This window comes from Nyctibius grandis, chromosome 2 (assembly GCF_013368605.1).
Source record: "Nyctibius grandis isolate bNycGra1 chromosome 2, bNycGra1.pri, whole genome shotgun sequence".
Taxonomy (NCBI): Eukaryota; Metazoa; Chordata; class Aves; order Nyctibiiformes; family Nyctibiidae; genus Nyctibius; species Nyctibius grandis.
The window spans coordinates 39,159,225-39,174,977 of record NC_090659.1 but is presented as its reverse complement, the minus strand read 5'-3'; the positions used below and the strand labels follow the sequence as shown (position 1 = coordinate 39,174,977).

At 40.7% G+C, this 15,753-nt stretch overlaps 1 protein-coding gene across 1 annotated transcript; it reads right to left on the bottom strand.

The window, feature by feature from the left end:
* Positions 1-2,726: 2,726 nt before the first annotated feature.
* Positions 2,727-11,338, bottom strand: PIGA (phosphatidylinositol glycan anchor biosynthesis class A). The gene is made up of 5 exons (XM_068425268.1): positions 10,722-11,338; positions 10,041-10,173; positions 8,750-8,882; positions 7,153-7,359; positions 2,727-5,503 (listed from the first exon to the last, which is right to left on the bottom strand). Exons 1-5 carry the CDS (start codon positions 11,329-11,331, stop codon positions 5,240-5,242), a joined length of 1,347 nt encoding a protein of 448 aa, XP_068281369.1. The 5' UTR covers positions 11,332-11,338; the 3' UTR covers positions 2,727-5,239.
* Positions 11,339-15,753: the final 4,415 nt, after the last annotated feature.

Genomic DNA, 15,753 nt, shown 5'->3' with positions numbered 1-15,753 from the left:
AAAAAGAGGAAAATTGCCTATTTTTAGTCACTTTAATACTGTTTGCCACAGGACAAGACAACTGAAGGCTCGGATTACATGGCAAAAGTAGTTTAGTTAAGGAACCAGAGAAAAACAATTAAGTTTGTTCAACTGGGAAACACCAAAGAAGAAATTAGCAAAAAAAAGGTGGACCAAAAAAGGGATGATCAGTTAGCCCTAGAAAAATACGAGATAATGAAAACACTCCTCCTGAAGCCATAGGAATAGCAAAAGGTGTAAAGAACAGAATATAGGATGCAGAGAAAAAGAAGAAAAACAAAAAAAAATTAAGATCATTACAAAGAAAAGGTCAGCCTAAATGATGGAGAAATCTTTCTCACGTAGGATCTACAAAACTGGCACTCAATAGGACGTAAGCAATAAGGAGCAGCATCTTTTAAGAGAAAGACCAGAAAACAGACTTGGTTGCAAAGGAGATCCATTGATCTTTCACAATCAGCCTGCCAAACAGTAGATAGAATTGTGCAAGTCCACAACCCTCAGGAAAATACAAGAAACTGGAGATCAGGTGTTTTTCACTGAAATTCTCTTATCCCTAAAGGAAGGTGAAATTCCAATAATACTGAAGAGCTCTCCAGGTGGTCTAAAAAACCAGGACAAATTTTGACCACTTGGTAGAAGTCGCAGGAACATGACTCTTCCAGAAGGAAAGGCTCCATTTGTGCAGTAGCAAAATCACCCTCCTGGCTTCAGAACAAGACAACTAAAGATTTTAATTAAATGATGGAGTCATTTGAGAAAAGCTCATGTAATCTCTTAATCTGCTTTTAATGTACAAGAACACTAGGAAAATGACTGCGGTGGATTAAAAAAAAAAATCACCAATGGGAAGATGGATGAATGGCATGATGGGAAGTATTAATACTGGCGAAGGTGGTAGTCAGGCAAGCTGTAGCAAGATATGGTGTGAACACTTGGAAACATCTGGTATTTCTGAAACTAAAGAAAGGTAAGCAACATAACGTAGGCATGAGAACAGATATAACACAACGGAAGAGCAACGACAGTGAAGAAACAGGAATCTCATCTTTCCTCCCTCGCTGTCTTCGGCAGCATCTTTGTGAGTTGAATGAGTTGGATTACGCATTGATAGGCTGGAGTGAACAAGTCAGCCCTCCGTAGTAAAAACATGCCTTATTGAGGACTTCTGCAGGATGCTCAAGCTACTCCATGAATCACTCTAGCTTTTAGCTAGAGTAATTACTAAAATGTCAAATCAAAATATCCAGAAAATATATTAATGCTTCAATAAAATTATGAGATGGTGAATGAATAGTAGTTTAGCTAGATCCTTCAAAGAACTGGAAAGCCAATATTTATATATCCTTAACAATAATAATATCCTTATAATATCCTTAATAATAATATCCTTAATATATCATGTAAGGAATAAGCACAAAAGAAAACGCAGTCTAGCTTAGAATTCACCTGATTTTCACTACGGTTCACCTTAACTTTAGCCAACAGTGAGAAATGTCAGATGTGACCTGAAGAATTTGGCAAGGAAATAAAGATTAGAGGGATCCTCTTCTCAAATAAATTAAAAGAGGTATTGGTTTGTTCTTATGCTAGACACTCTTTGAATTACAGCAGTGTATTTCAAATGTATATTGTTGAGAGTTTGAATATCAAATATATACAAAGTAAGACAACTGGGGGAAAAAAAAGGAGACAAAAAACTCTTTATCTCGAAGGGAAGAGATCAGAACAAAAATGTACTGGAGAGCCTAGATATTTCTTTTCTAGCAGTTTGATCTAATAAATGACACTACTTTCCATACAAGCCTTGCCTCATTTTTGCCTCCTTAGGTCAGCACACTTACAACACTCCTCCTGGCTTTGAGAAAGGGATGTATACGGTGACTCACTGCTTGCTCTCACACAAGCAGATGTGGGATTCATCTCACCTATCCACCACCTAAGGTCTTGTTATCTAAACTCCTGCTGCTGCCTGGGCAGTAAGACAGCAAATTCCAGCAGGCAATTAATTTCCCCATCTGCCTCCAATGCCTGTGCTAGCAGGCGATGACTCCTTCTCTAGCTGCATGCCATCACTCACTCCCAATTAAACAACCAGCTTAAAGAACTAGCGTGTACTAGGATAACCAGCTTATGCACAGTTATCAGTAAATCCTGCACAAATATCATCTCCAGAAGTTATGCCAGTGTTGAAGACAGAATCTGAAAACAACCCAATCTACCTGTTAAGTTTACAAGAAAAATGCGTAATTTCAGTACAACAGTAAATTCAGACATATAACTACGTATATATAATTTTGTTCCCTTAACAAAAAATATCCACCTTTTATCTGACTATGTCAATGCAAAAGTAATTAGGAAAAACTGCGGAAGTCAATGCACTACTGTCATAAAAGATGTACAGCAAATATGATGAGAGTAGTTTAATGACAGCAAATCAAACATTAAAAAAATTAAATATTTTTTGATTTAAAAAAGGTTTGTAAAAACATTTTCTTTTGAGATTGATTTTCTTGCATCTGTTTACATAAAGTCTATATTTTACTGGAGCATCAAAAATATGCACTTTTATAACTATTTGTTTATAAGCCTAAACATATAAAAAAAAAGGACTAGCAAAGAGAAATAAATATCAAAAGGGGAAAAAATAAGTTTATTTTAAAAAGATGCAGAAAAACTTGACCACAAAATGTATTTACCTTCTTACAGATCTATCCACATCCCCTAAAACACAACCTGAAAGACGAATCTCACGTTCACACTTTACTTGATACTTGTTCTGGTTTAACACACAATTTTCAATTATCAACACACTGTCTATACCTTAATTCACAGTGTCTGCATATAATGTATTGGAAACACAATTTTTCCTTGTGCCTGTGGGACAGAATTTCATTGCAGATCAATGGTCCCTTCTATGAAAGGGCGGGACCTTTTATACAGAAGGTTTTTGGGTGTTCCCTCCTCCTCCACACAGGAGGCTCTGCTCTATGCAAGACATTACTCAGTATCACTCTCTATTTGGTAACATTTCCTTAGTATTTCACAACCATCAAATGTTACCTACAAGCACAACTGAAACATTTTAGATTTTTTAAATAGTTATTTTATTAATTTCTAAATACATATTCCTAAAATACACTCATTATCTCTGCTCAGTTTTTTATTATTGTGATTATTTTATTTAAACTTTTCCATTTCACCCACTGATGCTTTTTAAAATCGCGAGTGATTCAGTGACATTATCCCTTGACTCCACTACACAAGGCTGGTAAGTGAATCAGTCCCATGGAGAGTTATGTGCAATACAAGTTGCATTACTTGAGAAACAGCATATTTGTAGTTAAACCAGTTATAGATTAAATTTTTGTGGCAGCTTGTGCAGAATGATTTTTAATAATCTTTCTCATAAGAAGTCCAACCACCAGTGATGGGAAGCAGCAATATGGAGTATATTTCTGTACTTTCTAATTGTATGTTCCCACATATTAATGAAAAAAAAAAAAAGTAACTTTGAAAAGTAAAATATTACTGTAATTCCACCCCTTTACCCATAATCTGTGTGGTGCCATTTTAGCTGACCTCCACTTCTAATGCAGTTTGAAAAATTGAAATTGTAAAACAATGCCTATTGTACGTTACATATAAACTGTGAAAAATTCTAGTAAAAGAAAATAGACTTTGTATATGGCATTTATTTCATGTTACCTTTCTGTGTTTCCTGAAAATATGTTCAAAGAAATTATAAAATGCTAGATGTTAGGGTAACTACATCTCTACACAAACAAGATGATATTGACAGAAGTTGTCTTTTAAATACTGCCCTTCAAGGGTTTGAAAACAGTATTTTCATATTGCACAGTTTTAATATTAATACAGTATCCAACACTACATAATACTCAAGAGTCATAAAATCATAAGATTTTTAGTCTTCAGTGATGCTTGAAAAAGAAATTAACTCAGTGCATTATTAGAGGTGGTTGACATAAATGAGATAAACAGCTCCTCTCACACATTTGTTCTTATGTTGTGCAGCCTATTGTCCCAGGTATAGATTACTTAGGACTGCTAACAGATGCAAGGACCATCCCTTTTTTTTCCTCTCCATGAAAAGCATACCTATTGGTTATTTCCATTTAAGGGGCACCTTCCCAAGATTTCACTTGCAGAACCTGTCTGACAGTGTCTCTGATGTGGTCTAGGTGAAATCACACACACTACAAACTGTCCCTCCCAGAGATGGACAGAAATGCCATTTTGGTCATAAGTGAGGGGAAGGAAAAAGAAAAAAAAAGGAAAAAAAAATATAATGGAGGGTGGGAAGGGAGAGCAAGCGAGTGAGCACGTTGGTGCTTGTTAAGCCCTTCACAGTTTTCTCTCTCACGCACGTGTGCGCGCACACGTTACTACACACTTTGGCATAGTCTGCTGGAGGAGTTTTCAGGCCTGAGCTGTTCCTGAAGGCTGCATTATCTCTAAATAATGTAATTTCTTCAGCTATGTACTTAAAAAAAATGCCACAAGCTTTACATCACTTTCACACATGTAAGTGAACAGGACAAATTTAGCACCTCTGAAAATATCAAAAATTCATTATGGAGTTTTGATTTAGCAACAGGATGATCCAATTTTGACTAGGAAATAACTGCAAAATAATAACGCTATGCAGGCAAAACACTGTCACCAGGACACAACCACTAGAACTAAGACTCTGAAATTTCCATGGTAATGGACTTCATGACTAATTTCAAGTGCCATTCTCATCTTAGGAGAGAAAATGTGGGGTTTGTTGGGTTTTTCATTAAATATTTTTAAATAGGCCTCAAGTTAAAAATCACAGTAAATATCAGGAATTAGCAGGGACGACAGTAAGCTAAGAATTTTTGTGTTTTGCTTTCCCAAATATGACTAAAGTTTACAGTCACTTTCTGTAATAGTCAAGTTGTTCAGAAAAATCTTGCATTTTTGTCTCAAAGGCTTTTGACACATATAAAAACCCATGTTCGCCTCCCTGCTTTAAGTGCAAAAGAGATGTCCATAAATTTGCATGAATCCAAAGCAAAATTAAAACACAATCCTAAATTGAGGTAGCACATTTAACCAAGTTTCTTTCCAAGAACTTCAGAAAGAAACTGAAGAATTTTCAGAGTAATGTCTCTATGAGCAAGCATTAAAACCTTTAGTGACTGATGCGATCTCCCCTCTCCATTTGAGCATTTTAGGAGCTTGGAAGTTCTTCTTTAACTCTTCCTTTTTTCCCCAAAAAGTACTGTTTAGTCCATGCACCTTTCGGTCCTGTGGCATCTATTGCAACATCAATAATGGAATCTGGAGTCATCCACCTCAGAAACGCCAGAAAAAGAAAGTTCAGAACAGCAAAAAGAGCAAAAATACACCCAGTCACTGGGCCACAGTGAGACATTAGTCTGTGAAGTCGTTCATCCATTGGCAAAACCACTTCATCTGCAACCCTGTCATACACCTAAAAGAAGAAGAGACAGAAAGTAAGATCTTAAAATGATGTTGCTTCTACCTCAAAAATCAGGCAGTATTTTGTTGTCAGTGTGCAAAATAAATTATCTGTTCCTAACTATTAGATGGGACAAATATTACCCCAAAAAAGCTTTGCAGATTTTAAATGTTGATTTATGAGTACTGTTCTAGAAATTTCATTAATTTATTTAAGGAGAAAAAGCAAAAGAAGTGTTTTATTTTTTTGACAGACCTCAAGAGTATTAAATAGGAAGGCTGCATAATTTGTCTCTCATATAATGTTATACAGAGAGGGTTGGATTTTTTTAATTAATTGAATGGGTTCTAATCTCATATTCACACCAGTCATAGGAAAAGAGTCTGAACGTGCAATTACTAGATTTTCAACACAAAGATGGATGAACTCATAGATGAGCTGGCAATCTTCCAAATCTCTGTATTTGAACAATCAAGCAAATCATAATAAGATACTGATTTTTATTTAAATAAACACTAGTATTTCTTAGTAAAATTATTAAAATTCAATGAATGTGAAAAGTAAATACATGCTACTAGTGACTTAATATACATATCAACCACAATCACTTAAAAAAAAATAGTCCTGTGTTTCATAGGACAGAAACATAAATACCCACTACCCACAACTCCAAAAAGGCTTAAAGGATACAGATTTTTTTCCTTGAGAGCATTACAGACTTCATCTGAAACTTAACAATGAGCTAACAAACAACTGTCTTTTGTACAACGTAAGTTCCATGTATACTTCTTCCAGTTATACTAACATTTTCTTTCACAGAGTTGTTTTTTTTTTTAATTTTTTTTTTAGCAAAGGGCTATAAAGGAAACCGAAATGTTGCTTGTAGTTACAAATCATAAACTGAATTGTACAGACAGTACTTGAAAATGATAAAATAAACTGGTTGTACATGATACTTCAAGGAGACTTATAAGAGATATATATCTGAGTACACTACAATGTAATTAAGAGGCATGTGATTCAGCTGCTCTCTTTCCTAAAACATAGGGGCTGAAGTCAGAAGCGACAGATCTCCACAAGTGTTTATAACATTATTGCAGTTAACATTCTTCATTAAGAGCAGAGCTTTTATGCTGAAGTGCAGTTCTAATTCTGAAATACCATTTCAAAAGTGTGATAATTTATTTTCATTACATCCATAGCTTATGTAATTTCAGCTATGTTCAGCCTACTGGCATTAGACTACCTCTCATAACTTCAAACCACTTGTTAGCATGCGGCAGACAAAACTTCATCATGAACTCTGTCTTTTCATTTTCACACATCTTATACAGCATGTTTTCCAGGTATGCCAGAAAAGTTACTGAATGTGAAGTATATGAGTAGAAATGTAACTAAAGATCTAGGCTGTTCTTCAGAATATTTATCATCAGTTATGGCATAGAAAAAAAAGCAAGTAGGAAAAAAACAGGTATCTAGGGATATATTTTTTGGGAAAAAAAGTATTTTCTGAACCTTTTTAAACCATGTGCGTTTGACAGGAAACACACTGAAAAATTACACTGAAAGATCAAACAGAGAATGTACATAGTAATGTTTCAAAGAAGCAGCTGTTTCAGAAATATACTTTAAGAGAATTTAAAATAAGGGGTTATACATACTTTCTCAGTTCTCTCTGCTACATTCCTCCATGTATAAAATGTCTTTACTTTACTATGAACAGTTTCTGGAGATGGTAGCGTTCCTGATCTGAGCTGGGCAATAGCTTTTTCTAATCCATCACACAAAGACTTCATGGAGGGTTCACATAAAATAATGAGATTTTCTGGAAGCACCTCAGGAATCCCACCAACTCTTGTACTCACCACCTTTGAAAGAAACAAAATAGCACATATGCTGCATAACAACATAATAGTGATGACACCGCTATTACACTGTTTAGATGCAGCACTTAAGATGACTAGGAAAAAATAATACAATGAGTGGTTGCCATGAAGGCAAAGACCGATACTATGCTTTGGGAATTTTACCTGTATGCAAACTAAAGGTCTGGGCCCTAGAAAAGACCCAGCATAGCAGATTACCTTTAATGATGCTCAGAATGATTCTTTGATAGCATGGTAAAACAGAAGACTCGGTCTAATATGAGGTTTATGAGACATCTTCTCTAAAGGTGTTTGTCACAGTACACAACTAAATCTGTGTAACCAGATTTTGGACTTGTTCTCTACAGTCCCTCATGAAAACTGTTACCTCTACTTGCAGAGGACAGTTTTACCACATCCACCTTCAGCTGATCCTTTCTGCGCTACTGAAGATTTACAAGAATTTCTTTAGAAGTTCAGTAATTTTAATCTGAATTATTGTTTTTAAAGGGAAATCAGAAACTAAGACTCACATTATGCAATCATCTCTAAACAGCAGGCAACAATAAAAAAACTGCAGAACTTCTCGACCTCTAGAGAAGAAAACAGATGACAGGGGAGTAACTGCCACAACTAGGTAGTAACTACTGTCAAATGATACCGGAGGTAAAAAAAATCCCTCACATTTTCTCTACTTCTTGTATATTAGATATTCTCATCAGTTTGTATTTTTAAAAAGTTTGTTTAGATTTAAAGTGAGAATCTCAGTTCTTTATATCTGTGGATTTAACTTATTAGTCAATTTGAGTTGTAAATTACCCAGAAAGGGCTTTTACTGCTTTATCTCTCTCCCTCTCTTATCTTGAATGTCTACATGGTAAGGCCAATACATCCTCAGTTAATATATGAAAATAAATGTCAGTTCTTGGTGCAGGAAGAAAACAGTTCTAATTCAATAGTTTAGTCCAGTAATTCAGCATTCCTGACTGACCAAAGTCAACCCATGCTCATGAGCCATTTTTCTGCAACTCCTCGTAAAGTAGTGTCACAGTAAACCTTCATGGACATCAACTAACCAAAACTCTGCAAAGGAGTACATACAAAATAGCATTTTGGAGAGGCAGTCTGGTTAGTTCAAAGAACCAAGAGTTCTACACCTTATTCCCAATTCTGCACAAGTTTCTTCTGGGAGTTTAAGCAGTTTTGGTTAACCCTTCTGTCTTAGCTTCCAGGTGATCTGTAAATGGGGATAATGTTTTCTCACCTTTGTAAAGACAGAGTCTCAGATAAAATCAAATGTTATAAGCACATATTATTTAATCAGGAACTTTGTTTAAATTAGCTATGTGCGTTTGAGATAGTGGAGGTTTTTTGTTTTTTGGGGTTTTTTTACCTGTAAACCACAGCTTGCTGCTTCTACAATTGCCATACAAAAGGCCTCAGTGAGGGAAGTGTTGAGAAAAATATGCCCCTGGACTAGAACATTTCTAACATCCTGGTGTTCCAAGGCTCCTAGGAGACGTACCCTGCATATAAGAAAAAAAAATTAGATAAACACTAGATGTGGACTGTAATAATACTGTATAATGTTACACATATTCTGAAAAACATACCCATGGTTCACACTTACATAGCGAGAGAAGGAACACAGATATGTTTGTTCCGTGTTCTCTAAACTTCTCCAGCCATGAAGAAATAGAAGACCCTGTTTCTTACTTTCACACTAAAAGAAACTCCTGAAAATAAAGTTGGGGGGAGAAGTTGCTCTGTTTGTTTTAATGGCAACTGTGTTCAAAATATTCCTACTGAGCTTTCTAGTTCTGTAAGAGAACACGGCTTCACGCAGTTAATTATTAATATTTGTCATCCTTTCTTTGTTCAGATGTATTATCTGAATTTTCAGTGTGAGGTCTGATCAATCTCAAAGTCTGAGGGGGGAAGTATTTAGGATACAATGATCAGAACCTATTATTTTGAAGAGATACTGGGAAACAGAAAAGGGTGAAATAAGACTGATAGTAACAAACAATTTTATTGTCCATCCAGAGGAATTACTGACTGAAGTACAGAACAGGCAACAGAAAACAGAGAAAAGGAAATGGAAAATTAAGAACCTTGTCCTTGCCACATAAAACTGTCTTAGAACAAGAAAACCCCACCAAAATACACAAATGCATATATATCACAGAAACATTTTGGTAACACAGTAGCTCCAATGGAACATGTTTGTAGTACCCAAGAACACATACTACATAAGCACTACCCTGAAGAGTTTCATACTGAAATAATAAAGTAATTACAAGCAGTCATCCTCACAAGCAGCAGTGACACGAACTAGCTGTCTAACACCTTATGCCATATGGTAACATGTGATCCAAGCAACACAGTTTCAGAGAGGAATATGATAAATTTATGCCTAAGTCAGCTTTTCTCTGACTCAAGTGAAGGTTCATACAGGGTCTATTTCTATGAATTAACTTGCAGGATCATAGTCAAACTCCCTAAGTCTTCAGTTAGTGTCTGGCTTGTCTGCCTTGCCTCCAACAGTTTTCATCTCCTCCAGCCTCAAGTTTTTGGGGTTTGGGTTGTTTTTTAGGGGGAGAAGGGCAGGCAGAAAGGGTGTTGCTGTTGTCTTCCCCACCCCTAAAGTACATTGAAGGGTCATAGACATGCACAGAACAAACCTGTCATGTAGCTGGTATCTTTCCCGGACTTCTTCCAGTATGATTCGTTTTGGTCCTTCTCCTCCAACTAAGAAATGTAACTCTGGATATTTCTGACAGAGCTCAGGAATTATACCACTAAGCAAATCTATACCTAAGAGTACAAAATTTAGGGCAAGCCGTTATTGTATTTGATTTTAGAACTTACAATGTAGCCTACTACTATAACTCTATTCGAGAGAAGAAAAAAAGAGTCTCTTGAAGACAGTGACATTGCTGAACACAAAATTCTGAAAAAAACACAACCTGTGATCTATTAGGAGACAAATAAAAAAAAAATTCACTTAAGTTGCTGTTGCTTGATTAAATAAAAAAGTTAAAACGTTTCTAACAATATATAGATTAGGGCCTAAATCATATCCCCAATATAAGCCAAACCTTCCATTTTACAAATTTCAATTTTCAATATCTTCAGTATTACAGAGGAAATACACTTCTGAACCCAACAGGTGCACGCTGAAACATACATTTCTTCTTTTTTAATGCACAGACACAAAAGCTCAGAACCGTCACCTTACAACTCCCATTTAAAATCCAATCCATACCACAGATACAGTGTAAGCAGTACCTAACCAAGACCTTTCTTACCATAGCCTAGAGAAAAAAATAACCAAAATAAACTTACATTTTAGCCCCCATTACCTTTTCTGTAAACAAGTCTGCTGACAACAACAATTGTTATTGTACTGTCATCCCTCCTTGATGGGTCTGGAGTGAAGTCGGTGGGATCGACAGCATTGGGGATGACAGAGACTATCCGAGGGTCCAAAGCTGCTCGCAGCACCGTGTTCTCCTTACTTGTGTAGGAGACACAGATGATGTGGTTCGTATCGCACAGGGACACGGTCAGAAGTTTGTTGGTAAGCACCGAGCTGACATCCGCAAAGCCAAAGAGGGAGTGGTCCGTGAACACCGTCCGCAGCCCCATGGTCTTGGCGTGGAAGAGGGCGTCATGGGCCATGGCAGAGAAGGAGCTGTGGGCGTGGACGATGGTGACCCTCTCCCGCACAAGTATGTACCTGAGCAGGGGCAGGCTGTGGAAGAGCGTCGTCGCCGTGGACTGGTTGTACATTACCTTCAGGGGTAAGTAGTAGACTTTCAGCCCATTGGTGAGGTAGCGGACGCCCTTGCGGCGGCCGTAGGCGTGGGTGACCACCAGGACCTTGTGGCCCCGCTCGATGAGGCACTGCGACAGCTGGTACACGTGGCTCTCCACGCCCCCCATGTTGGGGTAGAAGAAGTCCGACACCATGCAGATGCTGTGAGCCCCCCCCGCCGGGCCCCCGGCTGCCATCCCGGGCCCGATCCTGCCAGGGGAACCACAAGGCGCCATCACTCGCCTGCGGCCGCCCGCGACGAGGACCCCCGGGCCCCGCACCGCCCACGTCCCCGGGCCCGGGCCCGGGCCCGGGCATCCCTCCCGCGCAGGCCGCACCGCGGGCCCCGCCAGCGACACGCGCCGAGGGGCAGCCGCCGCCGCGGGCCCTTTAAGAGGGCGATCACCCCGACAACCGGCGGCCGCCGCGAGGGATGCGGGGGAGGGGGGGGGGGGCGAAGGGGGGCGGGGGCGCGTGCGTCCGCGCTCGCGCGTGCACGCACACGTACCTGCCGGCCGCCGGCGCTCCCCGGGCGCTCCCCGGCGCCCTCCCATTTCCGGGCACGGCCGCCCGGTCACCACGGCAACCGCACGGCTGTCCCTCCCACTCCCGCCCGCCCTCAGACGAGTGCTGCCGCCTCCGGTCCGTCGCAGCGCCGCGGCCAATCGCCGCCCGGCGACGCGTCACGCGGTAAAAGAAACAGCCAATGGGAGCGGCCGCGGGTCGTCGAGCGGCGCGGCGGGGAGGCGACGGAAGCGGGGCGGGCCTCGCGCGCGGTGGGGTGCGGAGGGACGGGGCGCGCGGCGGGCCGTTGGGCTGGGCCGGCCTCGCCTCAGGCCGCCCTGCGGCCGTGCCGCCGGGCCCCAGGTAGAGGGGTGGCCGCTCTCCTGCGGCAGCCTGGCCCTTGCTGCGGTGGGAAGCCTGCCTCGGCCGCTTGCTGTCCGAAAAAAAAGAGCTTGTACGGAAAAAAGCCTAGTCAAAAGTGATGACAAAAGGGAACTGCACGCTGTAAAGGGATAGAACTGCCTTAAAACTCAAAAGGCTTTGCCCTGCTCCCGATGGAGAAGCTCTTCTGGTGTACTCTGGCTCACTCACAGCTGGAACTCCTGAAATATCTCAAGTCTTTTGCCACAAGTGCAGGAAGCTTGCTCTTGCTAAATGAAAAGCAAAATACCGTGATTTTTACAGACAGTCCAGGAGCTTGAACTTTTAGAAACGCGGCTGGGTTGTGTGAGTTGTGCTCTGACACCCCAGGCTGGCATCGCTTGGCTGTGTATTTCTGTTCTTCTCAAGGAGCTTTGCAATCAGCTGTTAGCAGCTCCAGCACCAGCCTGACTGCTGCTGACTGCCAAGGAGGATGTTACTCACCAGGCTAGGGTTGTTCATGCCTTCCCTATATGTTCCCAAAATTATGTTTGGCAGCTACTTCTTGCCAAGATTTCTGATACGAATTTTGTCAGATTTGATTCTGTCATCACTCCTACGCAAACATGTATGTCGTGAGTGACAGTACAAGCTGACCTAGGCTGCAGTGCTGGCAGGATTCCTGGTTATGTTGAAGCTTGAACAGGCATGGTTTGGAGGCGCTGATCCCAAGAAGGACCAAGAAGGAAATCGGGCACTTCATTCTGGGGACTGAAAGACGTTAGCGTGCTGAATAAGAAAAACTTTGCTCATTGTTTGAATTTTTCTCATGTGCTCAGAAAGGCGAGACCAGTAGTGTCAAATCTGACTTCATCATCAGGTGCTCTTTCTGAGTGGCAAGAACCTGAGTTTCAGGATGAGAAGCTGAGTATGAGGCCAGAAGTGGGGAGGCTTCTTGCCTGCAGTGGCAGGTATCCCACTGTGAAAGAAGAAGAGACCAGGGACCAGGGGGCCACAGGAATCCTAATTCTTAGCAGAAACTGCAACCTGGGTGTAAAGCAGTTGCCTTAAATTACATCTAGGAAAAAAAACCCAAAGTAGTGCCAGGAGAAGGAGGAAAGCACTTGGAGGTTCTCAGCTGTAGCACTGCATGATGTGATCCCTGGTAAATGATGGTGGTGACCTCCCTCAGTGTCAGGCTGCCCTGAAGAATCAAGCTGTACTAGTCACTCCAATTTTAGCTGCCAGAAAAACAATGCTTACGGTTTTAACTATTTGGAAAATGATTTTATTTTTTTTTAGGCTGGTTCTTCTTGTATGCTGTCTAGAGAAGCTGTAATTCTTGGTGTCCAAGCTTAAAAAATCCAAAGAGAAATCATAACTTGTATACAACATAGCAGCCCCTCTCTTCAACGAAAGAAGTGGGATTTGACGTGTTCCATAAACAGATTGTGACCGACCACTGTGCAAATGCAGAATACTGTCACCGATCTACAAAACCTTCCACGGGACAGATGCACTTAATCCCACAAACCTCTTTTTATGACACAGCAGTTGTGATTTTTTTGGCCCTCTGTATTTATCTGAACTTTAGAGATGAGCTGACGCTTTCTCAGCAGCTGGCCGTAGGCTCTGAACATCTTTCTGAAGGAGGTCAGGAAAAGTATGGTGGCCAAGCTTTCCTGCCTTTGTTAGGTTTGGTGTTCTGATATCTGTGTTCTTCCTTAAACGTGTCTAGTTGTGCATAATGTCATACCTGTCACTGGTCCAACTCAATCCCTGTGCATCAGCAGCCTCCTCCCGTTGTCATGTTCAAATGACTGAAAAATTTGCCTGCCAAGGAGCCTAGGAAAAACCTTAATGGAAAGGAAAGGAATCTTTGCTACTGTGAAGTTGGCAAAGGTGCTGCCAAATTTTTTGTCCATGGCTGTTTCATGAGGATGGGGCACCACACACTTTTAGCTGGCTGTGTTGTTGTGTTGTTTATTCATAAAATTGTCACTGATCCTGGGCAGATCCAGAGTCTGTCCTACCCTGATCTGAGGTGAAGCCGTTGTGAAGGGACCAACAGCTGAAAAAAGAATCAAATTTTCTTCCTTTCTAAATGGTTGAACTCGATGCATTCACTCCCTCATTTAAAGCACGCACAAGGTCAGAGTGAGACTGTGGGATATGTAAAGTAGAGAGTAAAGACGTTAAACCAGTGACAGCAGAGTAATTACTGCTTCCAGGCCTGGTCCCTGAATGCTCCCTGAAGCACCCTCATAAATCGAGTTAATGGAGAGAGGAGATGGAGGAGACTTGAAGAGGCTCATGTGGCTTTGTTCTGGTAGCAGCTGCTGTCTTGCCTCAAGGAGACCATTTAGGTGTTCTTGAAGAGGCAGGAAAACATTCTGCTGGGTACTCTACTGTGTCATCTCCCTCTTGGCCTCCCCTGAGGCTGAATGTGCTCTCTGTCCCCAGGCTGGTGGGCGATGTTGCTTCTATTGCATGTCTGTCTTGAGCAAAAACAGTTTGGTGAAGTGGTTTTGCTGTGTGCAATAAGCTGGTGTATTAAATTAATGCATTTATTTACACTTAAGATGCCTAAAGCATGCACATTTATTATTTGAAAACATTAGTGGTTGACAAAAACAGGTGATCAGTTATTCACAAAGTGGTTCACAAGAGAGCTGCAAAGCATTGCTGCTCCAGAGCCTGATGACACAGTGAGGAAGCCATGGTGCTCCTGGAAAAGAAAGGTCGTGCCATGGAATAGCGGTGTGAGAGTGCACGGCCGGCTCACAGCCAAGGATGTTTTCTTTCCATGGAATCAGGAAAGCAGAAACTGTTGGAAGCCCCAAATGGAGAACATTAGTGAAAAACAGTACTGCTGGATGGTAAATCGTGGCCTATAGATGCAAGCATAGAGTGAGATTGATTAGTGAAACCAAGCAGGAGAGAGACAGAGACAGCCCAACACCCTGTCTGAAAAAACACAGTTTTCAGTTTCTGATCCTGCTGGAATTAAATATGCTCCAAAATGAGGAGGAAAGCAATATTTGGAATCTTTGTCCTGAAGGGAAGGACGAACTCTCCTTCCGTTTGGTTTGCTTTTCTATGGTAAGGCTGGAGAGCCTGTCACTTCTCCTAAGACTCCTGCGGAGAGGGAGTGCAAGCCCAACTGTCTACCTCAGCAGTTATTTTTTGTGGTAGGAATTAAAAAAGGATCTAACAGGTTTCTATAGTACCTTAAAAAGGTTGGTTTTGCCTGGTTTCTGCTGTGTACACCCAATCCCATATCTGGCTGCAATACCGCCCACAAAGCAGCCAAGAAGAATCATGGATTTCTCATTCAAGCACTTGGGTTTTCTTACAATCTTTCTTCCATATTCGTGAAATCCCACAGAAGCAGGATGAAATGACGCGTTAATGTACTTTTTAAAATAAAGGTTTTCAGATGAAAACAAACTAACTGCAGTGTAGTCCATGAAGGAAATGACCATTAAATTCAAACTGTAAAAAGGGTTTCTTTTCTTTAAGAAACTAAGATTTCTCTTGTAGATGCTCGAAAATAAGTTGGTTTTCCACTTCACAGGCACACCTCCCTTCCAAGCAGGCTGGAATTCACCTGTGGCAGATTAATTTGCTAGCACAAGTGAGAAGTTGATCCGCAATTCTGTGTGTGTTAGGTCTCACCTCTGTATGTAACCAGTGCCCCTCATGCATGCCCC

What these genes read in the sequence shown, in the direction of transcription:
- PIGA (XM_068425268.1), bottom strand. Translation starts at nt 11,331, where the DNA reads ATGGTGTCGGACTTCTTCTACCCCAACATGGGGGGCGTGGAGAGCCAC. An exon ending in AGATACCAGCTACATGACAG is followed by an intron (nt 8,883 to 10,040) that starts GTTTGTTCTGTG and finishes TCTTATATGCAG; the next exon opens with GGTACGTCTCCTAGGAGCCT. An exon ending in TAGCAGAGAGAACTGAGAAA is followed by an intron (nt 5,504 to 7,152) that starts GTATGTATAACC and finishes TTCTTCTTTTAG; the next exon opens with GTGTATGACAGGGTTGCAGA.